Source organism: Lissotriton helveticus, chromosome 5_1 (genome assembly GCF_964261635.1).
Source record: "Lissotriton helveticus chromosome 5_1, aLisHel1.1, whole genome shotgun sequence".
NCBI lineage: Eukaryota > Metazoa > Chordata > Amphibia > Caudata > Salamandridae > Lissotriton > Lissotriton helveticus.
In genome coordinates, this window is record NC_136065.1 from 1,585,855,566 (window position 1) to 1,585,881,042 (window position 25,477).

Genomic DNA, 25,477 nt, shown 5'->3' on the forward strand with positions numbered 1-25,477 from the left:
GAGTTCTTAAATCTTTAACGTTTCTTAAGTATACGAAATGGCTAAATTGACTGCTCCTTGCATTTACAATGCTCGGGTATAATGCATAATAAATGAAAGTCTGCAATACAGGAATACACAATGTCCTTACAAGATTGTAGTGTGATGTATTCCTATAGGTTCTGTATCGATCCCCCTATTCCTGACCCTATTCTGGTTAACAAGTTAACTAGCAGCCATCCCATGAGGCAGAAAACCCCCATGATGCAGGAACCGTTATCTGATTAAGCCACACTACGGCACAGGAACGTGTTATCTGATTAGGTCATAACGCTTGCCATCTAATTAGACAAGCGATATTCCTCCAGCCCCTGATAAGGCATACGGAGTTCTCAAAACAAATCAAACCTATGACAACCTGGGAAAAACCCTGCGGCCATTGTTTTGATTTCACCGAGAACTTCAGCAAAAGAATGTGCTAACGACCAGGTCGTATGACATCCTTATTGACGTATCTATGTCCATCCTTACGTCAATCTCGGCACCTTAAAGGTATAAATATTACCGATATTGCCCTATGCAAACACACGCGGTGGTGACGAGATTGGAGCAGCCAGACTTGCCGAAGCCCAGAGCAGAGCAGACCCCGCTGGCGCAGCCCCGCCTTCCTGACGCGCTGAGAACAAGACGCTGCTTTCTCCTGCCGAGAAATCCAGCTCCGGCGCTTCCGGGTAGCCCTCGCAGGCAGCCTGGAATATCGAGACCAGAGACGAGAGATACCATCCCTCATTCATCCTAGACTCCAGGTACAGAACTGAATAACCCCTTGCAGAGAATTCTTGAGTCAGTCACTTGGCAAAACAAACTTAACTTAAACTGCTACTTTCTATTCCCGCCCACGTATTAGGCTTAGGTCAGGTACATCTGGGGTAGGCGTAGTTAGAAACACCAGTTGAGTACGATTAGTCAAATGTATATGTGTATGTATCTATTTTATTCATTTTAACCCATCATATGGCTTAGAAACCATATCAATGTTTTTACAGTATTATTTTATACTTCTGCTTTTAATGTATGCACTTTACTTAACCATAAGTATTGCAATAATATCGATCCATTTCTCTTGTATGAGAAAAGAGACTGATCAATAAATACCATCTTTTATTGAACACGCCCGTCTCTTCCTTTTCTCTACAATCTGGTGAGACTAAGAATGCACGTACTGACTGAGTAAAATAAGTCGTCTTTTGTTTTCACACGACTCTAGAGATACACTCTTGATTAGGGGAGAGCAAAGTTGTCATGTTCTATGGTTGTCAGAAACTAAATCCCTTCTTGTCTATCCAGGGAGGTTCAACTCCTCCTTGCCTATTCGAGAAAGTTTCTAGTGAACTCTGAGCTAGCTGGCAAACCCAAGTCTAATATCGACAATAGAAGACCTAGTTAACGTCTGGTCTAGGCCTATACTATTGAAGGTATTATTCCAATGAGCAGAGCCTATTGGGATAATAGGAACTACACTACATGGCGCCCAACGCGTTTGGATAGGCGATAAAACTAACGTAAGACATTTAGAGTAACTCAGTCGTGCTTTTTCACTCAGACCCCTTTTTTTCCCATAATACTCCAAAGACGTCTGGAGTGGGTGAAAGGTAATATCCGCCAGACCTCGCAGGAGGAAACTCCTATGTATGGTCCTTGGTTTAGTCAACGTTGAAGGATACACTGTTCCAAAATATTGTGCATCTAATCTTTGTTTCCATAAGAACCTGATCTGCAAAACAAACTAAATAACCTTCTGGACAGTACAATGTCAGACACTGAAGGAGAAAGAGAGGCAGTTAGAATAGTAACTGAACTCGCAGCAGCTGATAATGCACTGCAAGACGCTGACCCGGATATAATACTCATCGCGGTCAACATAAGAAAATCTATAACTTTAAAACTTATAGAAAAAGGACTGACACCTAGAGGTGGCACAGTCATATTCGTAATTGAGGCACACGAATATCGGCAGACAGAGGTATTCTATTCATGGATACACTTTCCAGCAGCAAATGCTGTAACAAAGGTCTTCCACTATTACAAAACAGAGGAACCTCCTAATGAGTACACTCCTTTCGAGGAGGTGGAAGTACCACTTAAATTTCAAGAGCATCTGCTCTTATTTAATGGCGCCCTAAAACATAATAATCACATCACCAGGCTCGGTCCATTAGGTAGACCAGGAGCAACGTGGCCGGTCCTAGCCGGATACACACCACATCCAGACATCGATGGGATGTCTTCAGCAGAGCTTTTAACACAGCTAAAACAATTAATAAAATTACATAGACAATTAGTCCAATATGTGATGCGGACTTCAACAATTCAACCAGCAATTAAAATTCCACAGCTGACCCCTCATCAGGGGAACACAAATAAAATTACACCACAGAACATACAATCCTGCCTAGGTAAAGTACCAGCTAAACGGGAACAAATACCATTCTGGTTAGCACAAAAAATCACCCAAATAGAGGCGGTGTTTCCAGACACCACCCCGTTAGAAAAACACAGGATTCTGACTATCTGTCTTCCAATGAGAATCGCACCACACGTGGAGGACTGTGACACTTGGGGTACAGTCTTTGCTTCCATCTACACAAAAACGCACGGTGTTCCATCCATTTCGGTAATACCAGATGTGCTAAAACAAATTCAAGACGAATACGGTCCAGAACCCGCTTTAACTCTTGGTATGAAATTACTAAAAGACTTCAAGCAGGTCTCGGCTATATTATTAGCCAACATAAAGGGAGAAGCAGCGAACGTGGCGATCCGCCAGAGGTTAAAGGAGACAGATATAGCAGACCAACCAGCTGAAATTGCCAGAATTATAGAAAAATCCTATGAGGAACTAGGTAGAGATAGTTTAGGTGGAATACCAGTAAAACCACAACTGATTGAAAGTCCTGGAAAAATATTTTTTAATAATAATTCAACATCACAAAAAAAGAGCTGGGATGGAAACAAACAATCCAATCCTAAAGAAAAGAAATTCCAGTCCAGAGGAAGGTCTCCTCGGCGGAGAGAAAAATCTCCGAACCAAAGACACAGGTCACCCCAAAGTGACCCCTCTGGGAAAAGATATAACCTTAGAAATAGGGATAATATAAAGAAGCCTGATAGATATCAAGACATTGATACACGTCCCTCTCAATCTTTTCAGACTTCCTCGCAGAAATCGGAAAGAAGAGGACGATCAGAACAAAGAGAAGAGCACGCCAAGTCCAAAGACAAGGAATCTGCTCATCTAAAAAAGAAACTACAATTTCCAAAAAAGAAGGTAGCCAGTATCAAGGTAGTTAACAATGCCGAGAATACTGAGGACACAACTGAAAAACGGAGAATGGGCTCAGACAATGCTAGACAGCGCAGCAGAAGTGAGCATAGCTCGCAAAGTCCTTATGAATCTTCTGGAGACAGTGGACACGAATGAATATCTTCAAGTGGAAACTGCAGACACCAGAGTTAGCAAACCTCACAAAATATATGAAATAACTTTACGTATAGAAGGGTATAAGACTAGAAAAATAAGGGGACTATTTTGGGATAATCTCTCCAAGGGCTATGACATCCTTCTAGCTGAAAAAGACTGGCCACCAGAGTTTGTCAGGGAGTGCCCTCATGGCGAAGAAATAATGATGCCTGCCTTCTCAAATCATATCCCAATTCATAAAAAATACACACTTGCCAGAAAGTGGGCAGTAGCTCAAGCTCCTGCTTTATATAGAAATCATGTAGGATGGGAAGAGGACTCTCCTCCTCACAAAATCCAGTTAAAATCACAACCTACTGCACAAAGACAGTACCCAATTATGCAAGAAGCTAAACAACAGGTAAAAGAAATCCTAGATCAACTAGAATACCAGGGGGTGATTGAAACTTGCACCTCACAAATGAACAACCCTTTGTTTCCGGTCTTCAAACCAGACAATTCATATCGTCTAGTTTTGGATTACCGACACCTTAACTCATGTTGCAAAACTTTTGCAGTGCAAAACTCGCATAGTGCTGCACTAATGAATAACATAGTGCGCAAAAAATACAAAACAACATTAGACATCTCTAATGGATTCTTTTGTCAAAACATAGCACCAGAGAGCAGATATTTGTCTGCGTTCTCAATAAATGGCACTCAAAAACAATTCTGTCGGTTAGCCCAGGGGTACAAGAATAGCCCAGGGGTATTCTCAGCGAGAGTAACAGAATTACTACAAACATATGATGACGAGGCATTATCTTATGTCGACGACATATACCTAACAGATGATGACTTGGATACTCACTTGAAGAGAGTGAACACCATAATACTTGGGTTCGCAGCAGAGGGTTACAAATTCAACTTTAAAAAATCTAGAATTGCCCATCTAACAGTCCTGTTCTTAGGATACGAATTATCAAGTGAAGGCAAAAGCCTGGCTGACAATTTCCTAGAGAAATGTGCCGTACTCCAAGCACCTAGAACACTAAAAAACCTACAGTCAATTCTAGGCTTCCTAAATTTCGGAAGAACATACATTGCAAATTACGCAGAAAGGGTCAAACCCCTTTATGATCTAATAAAACCAGATTTTAAAAGAACCAATTGGACTCAAATACACACAGAAATTTTGAGATCCTTACAAACAGACATGTTAATTAAAACAAAATTAGAAACACGTGATAACACACGCAATCTAGTGATTCGAGTCATCCCAGGAAGATGCAGATTCACATACCTGACCTCTAATGAGGAGAAAAGGTACCAATTGCATTCAAATCACACTTGTACACAGAAGCTGAAAAGAAATTCAGCATTAAAGAAAACATTGTTCATGCAGTTCAAACCGCAATAGCTAGAGAAAAAGATCAAGCGGACGGTAGACATATCACAGTCAGAACAGCAGAATCAGCCTTTGAGGCATTAACAACACCGTGTAATTTACCAACAACAACATTGAATCCGGAATGGATACAATGGGTGAATTCAATTACAACGGACAAAGTATACTACTACTTTGATCCAGAACTAAAGGAATTGAAAAATCTAGAATTTAAAAGAACATTCCCTCTGCCTATCGACATTCTGCCCTTACGACAATACGCTTGTGTAATCTATACAGACGGACATGCTCAACCCTCCGTTTGGGGAGAACAAGCATACAACCCCACATGTGAGATTACAAAAGAAGTGTGGCGCGGAGGTAATCTAAGACCTCTATTAACAAAAACACACTCAGTAGAAACTAATTCAGAACAACAGACTGAAATAATAGCATTGAAAATGGCGCTAGATAATGCGGATCGCAAATTCCAGACACTTATAGTGTCCGATTCATATTACTGCGTCAAATCATATAACAACGATTTGCAGACATGGATTCAAAACGGTTACAAAGATGACACAGGTGCAACAATAAAGCAAAAACTGCTTTGGGAACAAATAGTTCTTTTAAAAAAAGAACTACCAAAGACTCACGTGACACACTCACTGAGTCATCAACGTGATGGCGTTCACGTTGCAGGGAATTCATTGGCTGAAACAGCCACAGCGGTAGCAACTAAATCGGCTTCCGTAGCTCGAAAAAAGCGTACATTGAAGTATATTGACGGTGAAACAGTGCTGGCGGTGAAAACGTCATCAAAAGGCGACTGCTCAGCGCTACCGATCAACTATCCACTCAATTATACATACATAATCGATGCAAACTCCGTCCCTTTTGCTCGAATCCCTGGAGTGGGGGATAGAGTGATTCCAAACATGGACAGGAGAACCTTGTTAATAGCAGACGCACATATGGGCGAGGGTCTCAGACACCTCAAACTAAAAGATTCTCTGGAAGAATTACAATCAAGGTACTGGTGGCCAGGCATGAGCCTGCATCATACCATGTTTGTAAAGAACTGCCCAAACTGTAACAGAAATCGCAGTGGTGAGAGAAACGGTGTAATACCGTGTCGTTTCACTCCAGAAAAGATCAAAAGTAAAAAGCAAAGCGTCCGATTAACATATACAGGCTAGTTTCCACTTATAATGTAGATCACCAGCACTCGGCTGACGTCTGGACTGTTATACAAAGATTTGCGAGTCTAAATGGCATATACGCTAGAAGCATGCTACGTTTGACCATTGTTTTCACTCTAGCCCTCCAGCCTGAGGGGAAACATGGCCAAATGAGCATAGCACAGCGGAACTCTTCTCACTTCCTTCCTGAGGGATACGGGATGGTGTAAAGAAAAAACCAAGGCATAAAGCTATCTATAACAGAAAGGATATTAGGTTCGGGAGCTGGGTGGGTCAAACATCTAATAAGTGTCCAACGTAGTCTAAATAACCTGCCAAGAAATTCTCTGAAGGGATTCAGTCCGTACGAATTATTGTTTGGAACTAGGATGTTAGTCTTAGACCTCGACAGTCAGACTTCAGTGGTGAAGGAAAAAAGCTTTGATATCAAAGATCGTTTGGCTATTTTGCAGGACTTAAACGAAACAAGAAAAGACCTGAGCAACATAAAGTTGAAACAGCAGCCAACAACCACTGAAGAACCACCACCTGTCCCAGCAAGACCTGTCTGGATTCCAAAAGTCGGGGATCTAGTCAGAGAAAAGATCACGGTAAAGAAGGAATTTGGGCCTTCTTACAGAAAAGCAGTTCCTGTCTTGTCCATCAACGGGACAAGATCAGTTGTACTACCGCCGCTTGCTGGTAAAAAGGAGAACCGAGTTGTATCCATTGACCTGGTAAAACCACAATCATGTGGCCGATAACAAATAGTAGGCCAAGTGGACTCCCGATAAGTAGTAGAACACCAAGATTTGCTACAAACACAGAGGTTCAATCTAAGAGGCTAATCACATTCGAAACGCCTACAGTACTACAACAAGGACTATGCAACAATGCAATGGAACTTAGACCTCTGAAAACCCAAATAAAAACATTTAGAAGAGACACACGAATCTATAATGAAGTAACAAACGACTATGCAAGAAACAGTAATCGTGAAGCAATTGGAACAATTGACAGAACTGCATCCGGCTACTTTATAAACTTCGATGATTCCTCTGAAGGCTTCACTGAATCAAAAACACAGCCATCAACAAAAACCTTTAAAGATAAAGTTAAAGTACTTTTGAAACAACTGAAAGAAACATATCTGATTTCTCCATGGATTGAATTTTGGGTGGGTTTTGGTGCATTTATCCTCATACTTTGGCTCAACATGGTACTAACTTTGGGACGCTTCATTGAGGGAAAATATGCTAAAATGGACACAGCAAGTCAGAAAATCAACTTGATCCTCAAACCACACACATCTTCACACGTCGAGAAAAGAGAACTTTCTTCAGTCAACTTCACAGCCAATCCTATACCGGGTGGGGTAGCATGGGACAACACTGACTACGAAATTTATGGTCCGGTTGAAATCCTGAAATATCCACACCAAATTAAGATCTCGTTGAGTGACTTTGTAAAACCAAGCTCATTTGCTGATGATTGGGACTTTGAAAGTATAAATAATATGATGTCTGACTTAGTGATGTCTGCTAAATTTACCAAACATGATTATTTGCAGGGTTCGACAAATTATGATAGTATGTACTGTTATAACCACTATGGTAACCATTTTCTACATAGATCTGCACAACCTAGAAATGTTTTAAATTATAATCAATGGGAACATTGTGCAACCCCTCCAAAAGGAAGCTCAAGAACCGTTTATGACAAATATTCATACTTTTCAGGTTTTAACACAAGTAATGCTGAAACATTTTATTTCAAATTGTCAAATAAGACAGGGACAAAGACCATGATAACAAACACGAAATTGATATATTCAGACTCATTCTTTGAACAAATTAATACTTTTGGTTTTGATTATTGGGACAAAAATGTTGAAGTAAAGAGTGTTTGGGGTACAAAAGAATGGCAAGTACAGGGTATAGAATCTTTGTTTAGAGCCTGCATGATCCCAGAACAAATTATATTTTTAAATGACACTGTTGAACAAACTACCTGTCTTGGCCTAGCCAAAATCAAAGACTTAAATAAACCGTCTATTCCAAAACCAACAATGAACAGCAATAGCTCTACAGATGAAGAGATAGACGTAAATTATGTATTAAACCAAAACAGAACACATCCTGATTGGAAAAAGTGGTTGATCTGGCCCACAGATACTAATAACTGTCAAGACAGATTCCTGAACAAAACACAGGGGTTCAAAATGACCAGGCCAGACCCTAGATATTCCCAAAGACAACACCCAGGGATAATAACCACCTACAGTGTGGGCAAATTATGCCTTCAGTGGCTACAAACTTCCACACTGGCAGAAATTAAGCAACACCTAACTTTACTTACTGATGGTGCTGACTTGCGTGATTTCATTATGGGACCGCGCAAACAGCGTCAGAAACGTTTCATAGCAGCCTCTGTATATGCAGCATACAACGAGGCCTGGAAGGTGACTCAAATTGAGACAGCAGAAAGTATACGGGAAATTGACCGTATTAATTTGGAAAAATCACTTTCTGTAGTGGACAATGGGTTAATGACTCTGTCCTCCAGAATTTTTTCTCTGGACAGCATTGTGTCTTCAGCAATTGACATATCGCAAGACTTACTGTTGTTACAACACGGTCAGTCCCAATTGCGTTCTATTGTACAGCTTGGCTGGACGTTACAAAACCTGCGTTCAGGCTATGTGCCTTGGCGTTTAATCAACACAACGTCACTATTCAATATCTTTAACCTCACTGATAAACAAATCAGTGTGGCACAAAAGGGTGCTGATTATACAATCCTGAGCATTGAGAAACTCGAGAGATTACCAGTGACAATGTCAGAACGACCTGTCAGTGAATGGATAATACATGGGATAATTAATATTCCAATATCAACCTTCAGGTTTCAATACTGCCAAAAATATATACAGGCTGGCATGTACGAAAAATTGGGAAAAGGGTACATTAAAACAACATGGAACTTGCCCTATTCACATGCATGTGTCAGTAATAAAGGACAGAAAGTGTTTCTTAGTGGCAATAATTGTGCGATGTCACTGAGCGGTACACTTCTGTGTAATGGAATTAGTTTGCATGGAGCCTGTGAAGGGAACTCAAATAACCTTTCATGTCACCAGCTAGGCGCACCTGCAACAGAGATAGAACCATTCTTTCAAAGACTCTATAATGGGAGTTACGTTCTAATTGTGGACCGCAGATGTTGTAGTCTTATGCCCGGGACTCCTTATCTTGTAACTACGACTGCGAAGGTCAAGTGCTGTGGACGCTTATTGTTCCCCAGCTCCCTTCCAGACAGGGAGGCAAGGGCATGGCCCAACTTGAAAATTACTTCTATTCGAATAGATACTTTAAGCAGAATGAAAACAGTGCTTCTTCAGACGCCGACCAGGCTCACGTCATCAAAAGAAACGTATGATCTCCTAGTCGCAAGGACGACTGCAGAGATTCACTCATTGTTATCAACTAATTCCCCCATACATTTCGCAGAAATCCTGAATGAAATCTTAAATATTTCTGATACCAGTGGAGTCTCAAAAGTATTTAAGACAGTATTTTCGATGGCATTAACACCATTCAAAGCCATACTGGGTATTTTTCCAGATTTCGTCCATTCGATTTTTGGCGGACTTCCCCTCATTTTGGGACTAATTGCAGGAATACTATTCTTAGTCCTTATATTTCGTTATGGCAAACCATGTCACAGACAAAACACCTGCGACAAGGGAAGAAACAATCCTAGCCATTGGATACCGGGACCGGATATCAAAAATCCTGGGACTATCCCGGCTTAGAGATCTGAACATGACTTGGTTTCTTTCATTTCGACCAATGTGGCAACGATGTGTTTTACCTGTATTAAGGTGCTTGCTATGCGGAGAAGAATGGGTATTAGACACCTGTCTGACGCTACAATCAGATGCGCCAATGGATGCAGAAACATTGTTGAGTCCAATAAAGGCTCATGCTTTGTGCTGCCCTCAACGGCTACCAATCCTGATGACGGCATTCGTGGAAGCTTCACCACTACGATTGAGGGGTAGTGAAGTTCAAGATGAAAGCAGCATTGATCAGGTACGACCTTTTGTCAGCAATACTAATCAAAACGTCAATGGAAACAATCATGCGCACGAATGCATGGTTACATCCTTTTCCGAGTTAGTGGAACTCTCCCAGGAAGCTGTTGACAGCTTTTTCGACAGTCTAAATGATATGATGTTCTCACCAGAGCAGAAATAGAGACTTTTGAGCAAGCTCGCACACGGCGTTCCCTGAATTTGGCCTTCAACTAGAATAGCAAAATACCATGAACAATTTTCCTTCCAGTTCACGGACAGCGATTTTTTCAGCAGCCCCAAAATATTTTTACATATTTTTCGGGACACTTATCTTCTGCTTAAAGTAAGAACTATTCTTAGAGAACTAAAACTTCTAATTTTAGATAGTTTATAGACATTAGCTGCCCGCTGGTATGTTCATAATTATTTTATTCTGTGATGGAATGGTCTCGAAACTTTTTTTCTGTATTAAGAGCCATTTCATGTGTAAATTCTCATATACAAATTAGTGATAATGTATAGATATGCGTGATTACTTTAGCATTATTCTACAGCTTGAGTGCATATATTACATGTGACTGCTTTTTCCGTATATTTGATAATTTCAAAATGCATTTATGTATTTTGGGGTGGTAAGGTATACACGATACTCTACAGTATGTTTTACTATGCATAGATTCGTAAATATGTCCATAGTTAGCGTGGAGTGGGTGTGATGTATTCCTATAGGTTCTGTATCGATCCCCCTATTCCTGACCCTATTCTGGTTAACAAGTTAACTAGCAGCCATCCCATGAGGCAGAAAACCCCCATGATGCAGGAACCGTTATCTGATTAAGCCACACTACGGCACAGGAACGTGTTATCTGATTAGGTCATAACGCTTGCCATCTAATTAGACAAGCGATATTCCTCCAGCCCCTGATAAGGCATACGGAGTTCTCAAAACAAATCAAACCTATGACAACCTGGGAAAAACCCTGCGGCCATTGTTTTGATTTCACCGAGAACTTCAGCAAAAGAATGTGCTAACGACCAGGTCGTATGACATCCTTATTGACGTATCTATGTCCATCCTTACGTCAATCTCGGCACCTTAAAGGTAGAAATATTACCGATATTGCCCTATGCAAACACACGCGGTGGTGACGAGATCGGAGCAGCCAGACTTGCCGAAGCCCAGAGCAGAGCAGACCCCGCTGGCGCAGCCCCGCCTTCCTGACGCGCTGAGAACGAGACGCTGCTTTCTCCTGCCGAGAAATCCAGCTCCGGCGCTTCCGGGTAGCCCTCGCAGGCAGCCTGGAATATCGAGACCAGAGACGAGAGATACCATCCCTCATTCATCCTAGACTCCAGGTACAGAACTGAATAACCCCTTGCAGAGAATTCTTGAGTCAGTCACTTGGCAAAACAAACTTAACTTAAACTGCTACTTTCTATTCCCGCCCACGTATTAGGCTTAGGTCAGGTACATCTGGGGTAGGCGTAGTTAGAAACACCAGTTGAGTACGATTAGTCAAATGTATATGTGTATGTATCTATTTTATTCATTTTAACCCATCATATGGCTTAGAAACCATATCAATGTTTTTACAGTATTATTTTATACTTCTGCTTTTAATGTATGCACTTTACTTAACCATAAGTATTGCAATAATATCGATCCATTTCTCTTGTATGAGAAAAGAGACTGATCAATAAAAGATGGTATTTATTGAACACGCCTGTCTCTTCCTTTTCTCTACAATCTGGTGAGACTAAGAATGCACGTACTGACTGAGTAAAATAAGTCGTCTTTTGTTTTCACACGACTCTAGAGATACACTCTTGATTAGGGGAGAGCAAAGTTGTCATGTTCTATGGTTGTCAGAAACTAAATCCCTTCTTGTCTATCCAGGGAGGTTCAACTCCTCCTTGCCTATTCGAGAAAGTTTCTAGTGAACTCTGAGCTAGCTGGCAAACCCAAGTCTAATATCGACAATAGAAGACCTAGTTAACGTCTGGTCTAGGCCTATACTATTGAAGGTATTATTCCAATGCGCAGAGCCTATTGGGATAATAGGAACTACACTACAGTAGCTGTGACAAGACAGTTAACATCTTAAATTAATTCTTGTGACTCCTTTACAGTTACAACCTTTTGATGGGGATACCGCAATGGCTCTGAAAGAAGGGACCCCCCCGCTTCAATGAGGTTCCTAGGGCAGGAAAAATACTAGTATTGCAAAAAATATCCCCTGGAACCACAATATTGCAGTTATTTTTAACAGATACTGATGCTCATGTGCAAAATGTATGGCTCAGAGAGGACATTTACTTTACATTTGTAATTTTATTAACAATAAAATTGTTAGCAAACAACTTATTAACAATCATTTTTCTTCATTATGCATATATCCTATACATCATGACTGCCCATCTCTAAAATAATTACATTTGTTCAATCGAAACATCCTTTATGCTCCCATTCATACCAACATTAGTACTTCATTGCTCAATTTCTTCTCACATTTAAAACCATTCCATAAAGTTATTTTCTATTAGGTCTTGTGTTTTTCTAAACTTTTCTTATGTACCCATTCCTGGGGTGGGTCTACAATATATCATTTGTAGTTATTACCACCATTTTAAATTCAGTGCTTTACATCCATTGAATTTCTGTTTTACAAAATCATGAGTACTCATTTTGCTGACAGCAGAAAAGTGAAACAGTGGAGGGGCATGTTGGGATTCAAACCATTCAGACCATGTGGCAAAACAGCTGCCTGCAGCAAATGCATTAGTCCACTGACCTGGCTTGGAGAGGGAGCAATGATGTGGCCAAGTACTATGAGGAATAAAGTACCTACATCATACAGGAAATCAGCCTTTACTAATGTTTCTTGGCTTGGTCCTAAGATCTCTAAACAATTCTTAAAGTGCTGGCCCCTTTATAACTTCTCATCTCATCTCATGCAGCTCAATAGGGTAATCACAAATATTTGACTTTACATTTATCCAAATAAACCACTTGTACAACCACTCAATATTTTTTAAATCCCTCACTGTAGCATTCGTACATTAAGGTGTGATTCACAATTATATGTACACCAATACAAAGTCATCTGCAGAATGTGCTTCTAATTTTCACGTTCAACACCTTGTTAGAAGTAACCAATTAAGATCCTAATGAGTTCTATCTGCGGCAAATTATCCATTCCTTAACTGAAGGGAGGTGTTCTATGGACCTTGCGTCTTAAGAGTTCCTGCATTCCAATTGCCAAAGGCTGATATAGAGATAAGTGTACAGCAATGTATGTGCCAAAACTGGAGCAAAAATGTAACCAGTGTGGGGGTCAGTAGTCAACAAGCATTGGCATAGCCAATAGGTCTCACCTTTTGGACCTTATAAGTGTTTAGTTATCCAGCACAATATCGTTGGTGCAACATCATCAAGGGTTGCATGGCTAAACACTTAAAAGATCCCAAAGGCGAGACCTATTGGCTATGCCAATGCTTGTTTTGAGTGAGTGGCTCGTGCAGGTATGCCACTGTGAGGTAGAAATGCTACGAGTGCTTTTACGGGAGCCCCTGCGACATTGCGCCTCTTAAAAATGTATCTTGGGTCTGGTGTAATACTTCTAGCCCCTATTCCAGTCTTCTCGCACCCAATGCATCCTTAAATGTCCCAAGTACAGCCGGGGTTGACACACCTATTATCCCTGCCCTCCAGTGACACTTTACCTGTCACGGGTGTTGGTGGACGTGGTGGTGGTGGATGTGGTGGACGTGATGGTGGTGGTGGACGTGATGGTGGTGGTGGACGTAATGGTGGTGGTGGATGTGGTGGTGGAAGACATGGTGGCGGTGGTGGACGTGGCGGTGGTGGACGTGGTGGTGGTGGACGTGGTGGTGGTGGACGTGGTGGATGTGGTGGTGGATGCGGTGACGGAGGACGTGGTGGCGGAGGACATGGTGGACGTGGTGGTGGTGGACGTGGTGGTGGTGGAGGAGGACGTGGTGGTGGAGGAGGACGTGGTGGTGGAGGAGGACGTGGTGGTGGAGGAGGACGTGGTGGTGGAGGAGGACGTGGTGGTGGAGGAGGACGTGGTGGTGGAGGAGGACGTGGTGGTGGAGGAGGACGTGGTGGTGGAGGAGGACGTGGTGGTGGAGGAGGACGTGGTGGTGGTGGAGGACGTGGTGGTGGTGGAGGACGTGGTGGTGGTGGAGGACGTGGTGGTGGTGGAGGACGTGGTGGTGGTGGAGTTGGAGGTGGACGTGGTGGTGGATGCGGTGGTGGATGCGGTGGTGGATGCGGTGGTGGATGCGGTGGTGGACGTGGTGGTGGTGGACGTGGTGGTGGTGGTGGACGTGGTGGTGGAGGACGCGGTGGTGGAGGACGCGGTGGTGGAGGACGCGGTGGTGGAGGACGCGGTGGTGGAGGACGTGGTGGTGGAGGACGTGGTGGTGGAGGACGTGGTGGTGGAGGACGTGGTGGTGGAGGACGTGGTGGTGGAGAACGTGGTGGTGGAGAACGTGGTGGTGGTGGACGTGGTGGTGGAGGACGTGGTGGTGGAGGACGTGGTGGTGGAGGACGTGGTGGTGGAGGACGTGGTGGTGGAGGACGTGGTGGTGGAGGACGTGGTGGTGGAGGACATGGTGGTGGAGGACATGGTGGTTGTGGTGGACATGGTGGTTGTGGTGGACATGGTGGTTGTGGTGGACATGGTGGTTGTGGTGGACATGGTGGTTGTGGTGGACATGGTGGTTGTGGTGGACATGGTGGTTGTGGTGGACATGGTGGTTGTGGTGGACATGGTGGAGGATGTGGTGGTGGGGTGGTGGGCGTGGTGGTGGTGGGTGTGGTGGTGGTGGATGTGGTGGTGGACATGTTGGTGGTGGATGACGTTGTGGTGGACGTGGTGGTGGACGTGGTGGATGTGGTGGTGGTGGATGTGGTGGTGGTGGTGGTGGATGTGGTGGTGGTGGATGTGGTGGTGGTGAATGTGGTGGTGGTGGAGGTGGACGTGGTGGTGGTGGACGTGGTGGACGACGTGGTGGTGGACGACGTGGTGGTGGTGGACGACGTGGTGGTGGTGGACGACGTGGTGGTGGTGGACGACGTGGTGGTGGACGACGTGGTGGATGTGGTGGTGATGGACGTGGTGGTGGTGGTGATGGACATGGTGGTGGTGGATGTGGTGGTGGTGATGGACGTGGTGGTCAACATCTACATGGCCCCCCTCGCACAAGTGGCCCGCCATCACGACCTCAACATCATCTCTTACGCCGACGACACCCAGCTCATCCTCTCCCTCACCAAGGACCCACACACCGCCAAAAACAACATCCACGAGGGAATGAAGGACGTCGCTGACTGGATGAGGAGCAGCCGTCTGAAGCTGAACTCGGACAAGACAGAGGTACTCCTCCTCGGACCCACCCCATCAGCCTGGGACGACTCCTGGTGGCCAACCACGCTGGGAGCAGCACCAACACCCACCGACCGTGCACGCAACCTAGGATTCATCCTCGATTCCTCCCTCTCCATGTCTAAACAGGTCAACGCAGTCTCCTACTCCTGCTACAACACCCTCCGCATGCTCCGCAAGATCTACAAGTGGACAACCGCCCGAAACGAGAAGAACGGTGACACAGGTCCTCGTCAGCAGCAGACTGGACTACGGCAACGTACTCTACGCAGGAATCCCAGCCAAACACCTACATCGACTACAACGCATCCAAAACGCCTCCGCCTGACTGATCGTTAACGTCCCTCGCCTCAGCCACATCACCCCCCCCACCTGAGAGACCTACACTGGCTCCCCGTCAACAAGCGGATCACCTTCAAGCTCCTCACCCACGCACAGAAAGCACTCCACAACGCCGGACCAGCCTACTTGAACAGCAGACTCAGCTTCTACACCCACACCCGCCAGCTCCGCCAGCCTCGCCCTCGCCGCTGTCCCCCGCATCCAACAAACGACCTCCGGCGGCAGATCCATCTCCTACCTCGCCGCCAAGACCTTGAACATCCTCCCTACCCACATACAGCAGACCCAAGACCTACTCACCTTCAGAAGACTTCTCAAGACCTGGCTCTTCGAGCAGTAGCAGCACCCCCCTCCCCTCAGCGCCTTGAGACCCTCACAGGTATGTAGCGCGCTCTACAAGTACTATGATTGATTGGTGGTGGAGGTGGACGTGGTGGTGGTGGACGTGGTGGTGGTGGACGTGGTGGTGGAGGACGTGGTGGTGGAGGACGTGGTGGTGGAGGACGTGGTGGTGGAGGACGTGGTGGTGGAGGACGTGGTGGAGGAGGACGTGGTGGAGGAGGACGTGGTGGAGGAGGACGTGGTGGAGGAGGACGTGGTGGAGGAGGACGTGGTGGAGGAGGACGTGGTGGTGGTGGACGTGGTGGTGGTGGACGTGGTGGTGATGGACATGGTGGTGGACGTGGTGGAGGAGGACGTGATGGAGGAGGACGTGGTGGTGGTGGACGTGGTGGTGGTGGACGTGGTGGTGATGGACATGGTGGTGGACGTGGTGGTGGATGAGTTGGCGGTGGACGTGGTGGTGGTGGATGTGGTGGTCATTGTTGTGGTTGCCGTGGTGGTGTTGGGCGTGGTGGTGTTGGGCGTGGTGGTGTTGGGCGTGGTGGTGTTGGGCGTGGTGGTGTTGGGCGTGGTGGTGTTGGGCGTGGTGGTGCTGGACGTGGTGGTGCTGGACGTGGTGGTGCTGGACGTGGTGGTGCTGGACGTGGTGGTGCTGGACGTGGTGGTGCTGGACGTGGTGGTGCTGGACGTGGTGGTGCTGGACGTGGTGGTGCTGGACGTGGTGGTGCTGGACGTGGTGGTGCTGGACGTGGTGGTGCTGGACGTGGTGGTGCTGGACGTGGTGGTGTTGAACGTGGTGGTGTTGAACGTGGTGGTGTTGAACGTGGTGGTGGACGTGGTGATGGACGTGGTGATGGACGTGGTGATGGACGTGGTGATGGACGTGGTGATGGATGTAGACCTAGTGGTGGGGGAAGTGGACGTGGTGGTGGTGGAGGAGGACATGATGGTGGATGTGGTGGTGGACGTGGTGGTAAAGGTGGATGTGGTGGTGGACGATTATTGGGTAGGAAGGTGCTGGCAGAATGCGGAAGGAGAGGAGGATCTCGAAGGTGGCACATTGGAAAGCAGAAAGATACTGAATATTAGAAACAAAAAACGGAGAGTAGATAGAACACTAAACGGATTTAACGGGGTGGTCCCTTCTTATAGCACATGTGAATGTTCCTTAGCACCCCATTTTTAGTAAACCAGGGGGACCATGGGGAGATTAATTGATTAATCACGCATGATGATCGCGCTGTACATCCCAGTGCAGCATTTAGAATTTAAAGTGCATTAAAGCGCATTGCTCCGTTAATAAATAAAAAAACACGTTGTGCCTGCAGTGAGAGTGGCTCATGTAATGTAACTGGGTGTCTTGTAAAGTCTCTACTACTCTTGAGTTCAGTTTGCGCTGTATGAATTTGCTAAAGAAACAGGCAGCAGACCTTGTAGAGCAAGAGCCTATTATATCAGTTCATGTAGCGCACACACAGCAATGAGGGCTCTGTACAGCCCAGTACTGCATTTAAAATGTAAAGCACATTAAAGCGCAATGCTCCATTAATAAAAAAAATGTAAGCGCATTAAAGCGCAATGCTCTGTTAATAAAAAAAAACATTGTGCCTGCACTGAGAGTGGCTCGCAAAGAAATTTAAAGAGTGCTTAGTGGCTAATTAAGAGACACTGTCTCCCGCCGCAAGTAAAAGATCCAATCCCGGTCGCCAGGGCCAAAAGTGGACAGGGTGGTAACCCGGAGGGACTAAAAAGCCTCCTGGACAACCGTTACACCTGGTTTTGCATAATTGGTTTAGCAAAATGACGAGCACCAATGCAAAACACAGGCAGAACAGAAAGCGAGCTTCTGGAATCGTTGTGATTCCAAAAAGCCCTCGCATGGAGAGGGCAACGCATGCGCGCTGCTAAAGCCAGGCGAGACCTAAAGATTTCCAACTGAAAGTCTGCCATGGTTAAAGACATCCAGGATTTTTAAAGCAGTTTCAAAGGTTGGTGGCGTTCTAACTGTCAATTCACCGATAGGAAGTACCATCTGTATACTCACTGGAACTTAGAATTTATCAGCAGAGTCAGTCCTTAAATATCTACCACCTCAATGTTTTCACAAACCATTACAAAAGGGCTGAGTATTCTGGAATAGGTTGCATGGACTACAGGTCCCACAGTGTAGTTGCAGGTTGCTCGGAGAGCATGAAGCTCTCTAGATAAACTTGTGAGAAGTTGAATTCCTTTTGGTAATCAAACATTATTACTAGAATTGCTTCATACAAACAGTTGGTAGCAGATGTAAGCCCCTTAAGTCTCAGAGACCTGCAACTCTTTCAACTTTCCGAGTCTACAATGGGCTGAGGAAATGTCATTATTACCCGTGGCACATCAGGTACAGCCTGGATATTTGAAATAACATAATTCATAACACATTGTTCTTGCATTACATTTTCCAAGCACCCCCCCCCTGCATTTTGTGTTGGTTGAGAATCGAGAAGAGCTCCAGAACAGGGTTGCTAAGGTGTAGAAAAACTTAGGTTTGCCCCTTAAAAATGCTGATTTCATCAAATTCTGGAAGTCCCTGATCAGGCCTTTGGCAGTGCTCGAGAGCTATTGCTAGAAAAGTATACCCAGATCCAAGCTTCTGACTGGAGAATATTCTTAAAGCGAGGAACTTGCTGGAAGAAGTATCCATCAGAAACAACAGTTATGCCATGCCACGATATTTAGTGGTATTTACATGCTGCCCTTCCATGGAGCAAGTGATATAAACAGACTGCAGTACCCTCATATCAGTTATTAGGGCAGGCTGATGCACATTAGTGTCCAGTGAGAACAGCAGACTTCTACACAGTACTGGTTAATGACTAGGGCAGTTGCATTATCAGTTGTGTTTTTGTGATTAGGACAAGCTGTCACACCAAAATATTGAGGGAGTAGGGTAGACTGCTAAAACAGAGTGTATAGCAATTAGGATAGAATGGGAGGCAGTGGCACTTCCCAAACCTACAGATTTCAGTTTTATGTCATATCTCATCCTCTTCAGACACTTCAAGATAGCCAATTTACTTCCACCATCTCTCTGCAAATCTGTCTCCCAGAAAGTATCTTATCAACAGCAAATCTAACCCCCATAGCTTATCTCATCCAAACAGATCTCTCTCCGAGGGCCCATATACACTACCCTAAGATGCATTCCATGGGACAAAATTCAGTTCTTACAGCTTGCTCCAGCAAATATTAGCCAATGTACATCTTTCACTCCTCTAGGTCATTCCTTGCTCTCTATAGAGCGGTGTTCCATGGCAAACATTTCCCTCAAGACTTATTTTGCAGGGCACAATATTAAATGTTTAACAGAAGCACCAGTTTCACAACTATCTCCCGCCCCCTTGCAAGATAATACCGCACAGATCACATATACAGAGGCTAACTGGTGATATATACAGCCCTCCCACAATCCTTTCAACTGCCATTCACTAGGATTGAGCAGAAAATCGAAAGGCCACCACACACCCTTTTGGAGCAACCTACTATCAGGCAACCCACAATGGGCACCCTAAAGAAGAACGGAGAAACATGAATTAACATAAATATGCTCCAATAGTCCAACCAACCAATTGCAGAAGAAATCTACAATCGCACCCACCCGCACAGCAAAATAGGTAGCGAATACTTCACTATACAAAAACTGTGTTATATAACCTGAGATTCTAACAACTGGAAAAACGTTGCACCGTTGCACCGTACCTTATCTCAACTACTTTAAGATTGTATTTGCAGAGGATTGGGGTAGTTCTTATTGCCATTAAAGGCAATATTTTAGATAAAGCCATTGGGTGAAAGGGTTGAAAATTTCCTTTGTTTTACTTTGCATTGCAGGTCAAATATGATTTTAAAATACATTGATAGGTATAACTCCAGTCTTGTGTTTGGTTCTAATTTTGGACATTAATGTTAATAGAAACCGGGTGTCTTTGTGCTAGGTAGTGTTAGGGAATATTGGCTGTGTTACCACTTATTTGACAAAAGTTCTGAACTGTCTACTGAAAACCAACAGATTTTACAATTGTTGCAGATTAACATGAAGTTCAATTCTAAGGCAACAAGTCAAATGAGCACCTACCAATAAGAGCCCGATGAAATCTCAAAACTTGAGGAAAAGTACCAGCAGAGGACCTTTGTGAGTGGTGTCATTATTCAAAATAGTTGCTCACAGTTCCTTTGACGTGAACTTACTAATAGCACTCAAATCAACCAGGACACTTTTTCTTAACTTACATTTGGAGAATACATCCAAAACAGTAAAATTAAGTTCCATAGTCAAGATATGCGAGTGAAATTAATGTTTAAGAGAAAAATTGCAGCAGATTTGAAAGAGCAGAACACATCATCTGGCAACAAGAATTAAAAAATAATTAAGTTAGTCAACAGGGAGGAGAAAGAAGGTGTGGGGAGAGAGGGGAGAAAGCACTTTGTGTTTTAAGCGTTTTACCACCCTACCTTACCCTCTCTATTCATCCCCTTAGGTAAAGGTTGTTTCCTACCGTGCCGAAGTTATCAGGGCCAACAGCAATTCCAAACTCAGTGCGGATAAAAGTGTTATTGATAAGGGGGGTGATTTCCACAAAAGTCTTCCCGAAATCATCGCTAGGAATTAAACAAATGCAAGTAAAAGAAAAAGGTCAATCATCACTGCTGTTTATGAATTTTGAATGCCACAATTATCCTGCCCATAACAACTGGTAGCACTAGTCTCTCTCCATGCACCATAACCAATACATACCCCAAACCAGCCTTAACCCACAACATCCATATGGGCAAACGAGTGCCTGAATGGCCACCCAAAACAGGTTTTGAACACAATTCATATGAACAACTTTTCTCTTTGCACAATGCACACCAAAACAGCACTTTAACTTACTAAACACTAAAACCTGCATGTCTCAAATGGAAGATGCCTCTCTCTTACCTGCGGTAGAGTTTGGACTGACCGAAGCTCATAATCAAGAACGGCACTTGGTATGTGGTCAATACAAGGATTACCTGAAGAAGAAAAAAGTCAGAAGACAATGTGAGGCAATAAAGCATGCTGTTGTAATGTAGGTACGATGTCTGGAGGCAGTATATTTGTAGAAGTCAGCTTTATTGCAGCACAGAGTAGATAGGACTATCCCCTATCTGACCAGAGCTCCAACTGCCAACAGGGCAGATGGAAACTCCAGAACGAGGAACCCCATAGTGTTCTAGAGTGCTAGTCAGATGAGCAAGATAAGCAGATGGGCAAGATAAGCAGATGAGCAAGATAAGCACTGTACAACATATCTACCCCCCTTAATAGATAAAAGAAAATAGAAACAATAATCACTGTGAGAACATAGTATTATCAATGTATATAATCATCTAGGTAAGTGGGTGGGCGCCGAGGGCGAGAACTCTTTATTGTGATCTCCCTAGTGGGCAACTGAGACAAAGAAGAAGGAACTGAGTCACCCAGGGCACTACCATGTACTGACATGGAAGCCGGAGCATCACCACTACCCACCTCCCTCCCTCCGATGGAAACAGAAGGGAGAACCAACCCGCCATCAGGAGCTAACAAATAACCATTACAGCTCCCAGAACCTCCACCCTCTGAACAAATAGAAGAACCACGAACCTTTCTTTGGAACAAAGCCACCCTCCTATAATTCCAAGTTTCCCCATTATCCAATACAACAAAATGTGGAGAAGCTTTTTTGACTCTAAAAGGACCCCTATACTTACTAAGACCCTTAGAAAACCTTCCCGGCTTAATCTTGACCAGGTCACCCACTGCAATGGGCAGGGAATTGTCAGTAGGGGGTAAAACCTCACTCCCCTCACATCTCATCCATGCAGGAGTCAACTTTGAGACTGGTGTGCGTCCGCGCATCAATTCGAACGGAGATTTTTCTCCATTTCTATGAGGTGTTGATCGGTAGGCCCACACCAGCTCTTGCACCCGCTCATGCGAAAAACATCCACTTTGAACAAACATTTGAATCACCCCCTTCACCAGACGATTCACTCTCTCGCAGAGGCCATTCCCCTGCGGGTTGTACAAGCTTGTCCTCTGATGTCTGATGCCACACTCACACATAAATGAAGCCATCTTCAAAGACGTCAACTGAGTGCCATTATCGGAGATGAGAACAGAAGGATAACCCTCATTCAAAAATACACCCTTCAAAAAGGCAATGGTAGTGTCAGTGTCAATCTCTTTCACAAATTGCACACAGAGCCATTTTGAGAAACAATCAATCACCACAATGGCAAACCGTTGGTTCACGGGTAACTCATTCATTGGACCTATGAAATCTAGGCAGATGCTGTGCCAAGGTAAGTTCTCAAACCCAATTTTTTGAGGTGAGTGTGATCCCACAACCTTTAACCTTTTCTCTCCTTCCTTGCAATAATCGCACTTCACCACACAATCCACAGCGTCATTATCAACCGTCGGCCACCAGAAATTCTCCTTAACACGACGCTGAGTGAGGGTTTGGCCCAAATGGCCCTCATGAGCCAAACTGAGAATTCTACCCCGCAATGAACTGGGAGGGATGAAACGGTCACCTCGCATCAACACATTCTCTCCCTCTAGAGAAAGTTCATCCAAGATTCTCAAAAAGGGTCCAACTTCAGGCATAACAGTGCTTTCTCTTCTAGTCCCCTTAGAAACAAGCTCAATAACAGACTGTAAAACTTCCTCCATACTCCTCACCCATACTCCCCACCCATACTCCTCACCCAGTCATCACGAGTGAAAGAACCACCTCCTAAAAATAGCACATCCTCCACCACTGCTGCTACAGCAAAATCATCCAAGACATTGCTACTATTTCTGCTACACTCCCCAGAGTGTGCTGGAAGTCGGGACAAACAATCCGCCTGGATGTTCTTCCAACCGTGAACAAACTCAATCTCGTACTGGTAATCCTGCAAGCGAGAAGCTAGCCTCGCCAACCTGGGAGACCCCTTCCCAGCGCCACCGGGGGCTAACACGTTGACCAGTGGTTTATGGTCTGTGCGCAGAACAAATTTGTAGCCCCATAAGTATGTTCTAAAATAGCTTGTGCCCCAAACAGCTGCAAGAGCCTCACGCTCTATGACTGAGTAATTGGATTCAGAAGCGGACAGGGGCCTGGAAGCAAAAGCTATGGTCTTCTCTTCTCCCCCATGCTTCTGCAAAAGCACCGCACCGAGTCCCACCCCACTCGCATCAACCATCAAAACCGAGGAACGACTTGTATCAAAAGGGGCCAGTACACCAGCAGATTTAAGCTCCCTTTTTATCAGATTAACGCACGATTCATGCTCAGTGGACCAATTAAATTTGACACCCTTTTTCAATAAACATCTCAAAGGTGCAGTCTTAGATGAAAAATCCCTCACAAATTTTGAATAAAATTCAATTAAGCCCATGAAGGACCGAAGTTGATCTTTATCAACAGGTGAGGGAGCTAACTCAATAGCTTCTAATAGGTTTCTCTTAGGCTTTATGCCCTCCTCAGACAAAGAAAACCCTAAATATTCAATCTCCTTCAAAAGGAAAGCACACTTCTCTTTTCTCAAAGTGAGCCCAGCATCATCTATTCTTCGTAATACACTCTGCAAAATTCCATTATGTTCTTCAAGTGAATCTCCATAGATTAAAACATCATCTTGAAAATACAAAACTTTGTCTAGACCCTTAAACTTCCGAGACCAGTCTCTGGAACACGCTGGCCGCTGAGACAAGGCCAAACGGTAATTGCGTGAACTGGAAGGTTCCCTCACTAGTAATGAAAGCAGTTAGGTGCTTGGAAACATCATCTAGACAAATCTGATGGTAAGCATGTTTTAGGTCTAGCTTACTGAAAAACCTGGCTCCCTTAAGTGTTGACACTAGCTCACCAATATTTGGTAGTGGGAACACATCCGCCACTACACATTTGTTCAACGAGCGCAGGTCTACACAAAACCTAATCTTATTATCAGATTTTTGGGAAATCACAACAGGCGAAACCCACGGAGACGCTTCAACGGGCTCGATGATGCCTCCTTGGAGCATTTCCTCTAATGTGGCTTTAACTTCCTCCCGTAAAGCGAAAGGGACACGTCTAACCTTGTGCTGAACGGGAGTACTGCCTTCCTTGAGAATTATATGGTGAGAGTATCCTACTAGTTCTCCTAACTGATCCCTAAAGACATTTTTGAATCTTTCTAGAATCTCATTCAATGAGGAGTTGTCAACAATTGAGACGGGATCATCAGCCCTGGGATTGACCACAATGTGTAAGTCGTATTGTTGGTAGCGTCCCAGAATGGCTGGTCCATCAATGGATATGTACACTTTACCCAATGCTGACCTATTCCTGAATTCAATTTTACCATCAAAGTAGCCCAAGAGATCTATTTTTTCACCTTGGTAGCCAGAGGGAAAGATGTCACATTCTCTCAAAGTCCTGTCACCCCACACACTCTTCATCAGGGACATAGGAATTATAGTCCATTTTGAACCTGTATCAACCATTAGATTGACAGACTTCCCATCAATGGTAAAATCTGTTTTCAAAATTCTCCCTCTCCGTTCTTCACAAGAACAAATGGAGTCGCACAACACCAAAATCTTATTCACATCACGCCTTAGTTCACCATACTCACTGACTACTGTCACTTTCGAACTATTCTTGTTTCTACACATTTTGGCGAAATGCCCTATTTTCCCACATCGTAAACACTCCTTATTACTGGCAAAACAAAATTTAGCATCGGAAGTATGCGAATAACTTCCACACTTCATGCACATTTTAGAGCTGTTTTTGTTGTTAGACTGTACATTTTTCTTCTGGAGTACATATCCTTTTTTCCTAACAATGGCGATGGCTGCCGCCTCTTCCTCACTATTGTCACTATTCCCCACCTTGCTGGAAATTTCTGCGATTCTTGGTTCTAAACCACTTTTCTGCAATTCCTTCATGCATTTTTCGCTTTCTTCTACAACTTTGGCCAAATCTATGGCTACTTTTAACGTTGGATTCTTTGCTGCCCACAATCGTTCTTGGACTTTCCTATTGTTCGCTTGGACAATAAGTTGGTCTCTAATAAGTTCGTCAGCCATCTGACCAAAACTGCACTTTACTGACAGTTCGCGTAACCGCGCAACAAAGTCATCAATGCTCTCACCCTCCAACTGCTTGTTTTTGTAAAATTTATCTCTGTAAAACCAGATTTTCCTCTTTCCCAAATCTAGTCTCCAGTCTCGCTATTGCTTCCTTGAATTCATCAACTTGTGACGTGGATCCTGAA

The 25,477-nt window shown here is 44.3% G+C and overlaps 1 protein-coding gene across 1 annotated transcript in view; it reads right to left on the minus strand.

Moving 5' to 3' along the window:
- SORT1 (sortilin 1) overlaps positions 1-25,477 on the minus strand; it is a 666,378-nt gene that overhangs the window by 425,815 nt on the left and 215,086 nt on the right. The window contains exons 3-4 of the mRNA XM_078644756.1: positions 21,141-21,214; positions 20,716-20,818 (exon numbers count right to left, since the gene is read on the minus strand). Of these exons, the coding sequence (XP_078500882.1) occupies positions 20,716-20,818; positions 21,141-21,214 (177 nt within the window). The remainder of the gene's footprint in view (positions 1-20,715; positions 20,819-21,140; positions 21,215-25,477) is intronic.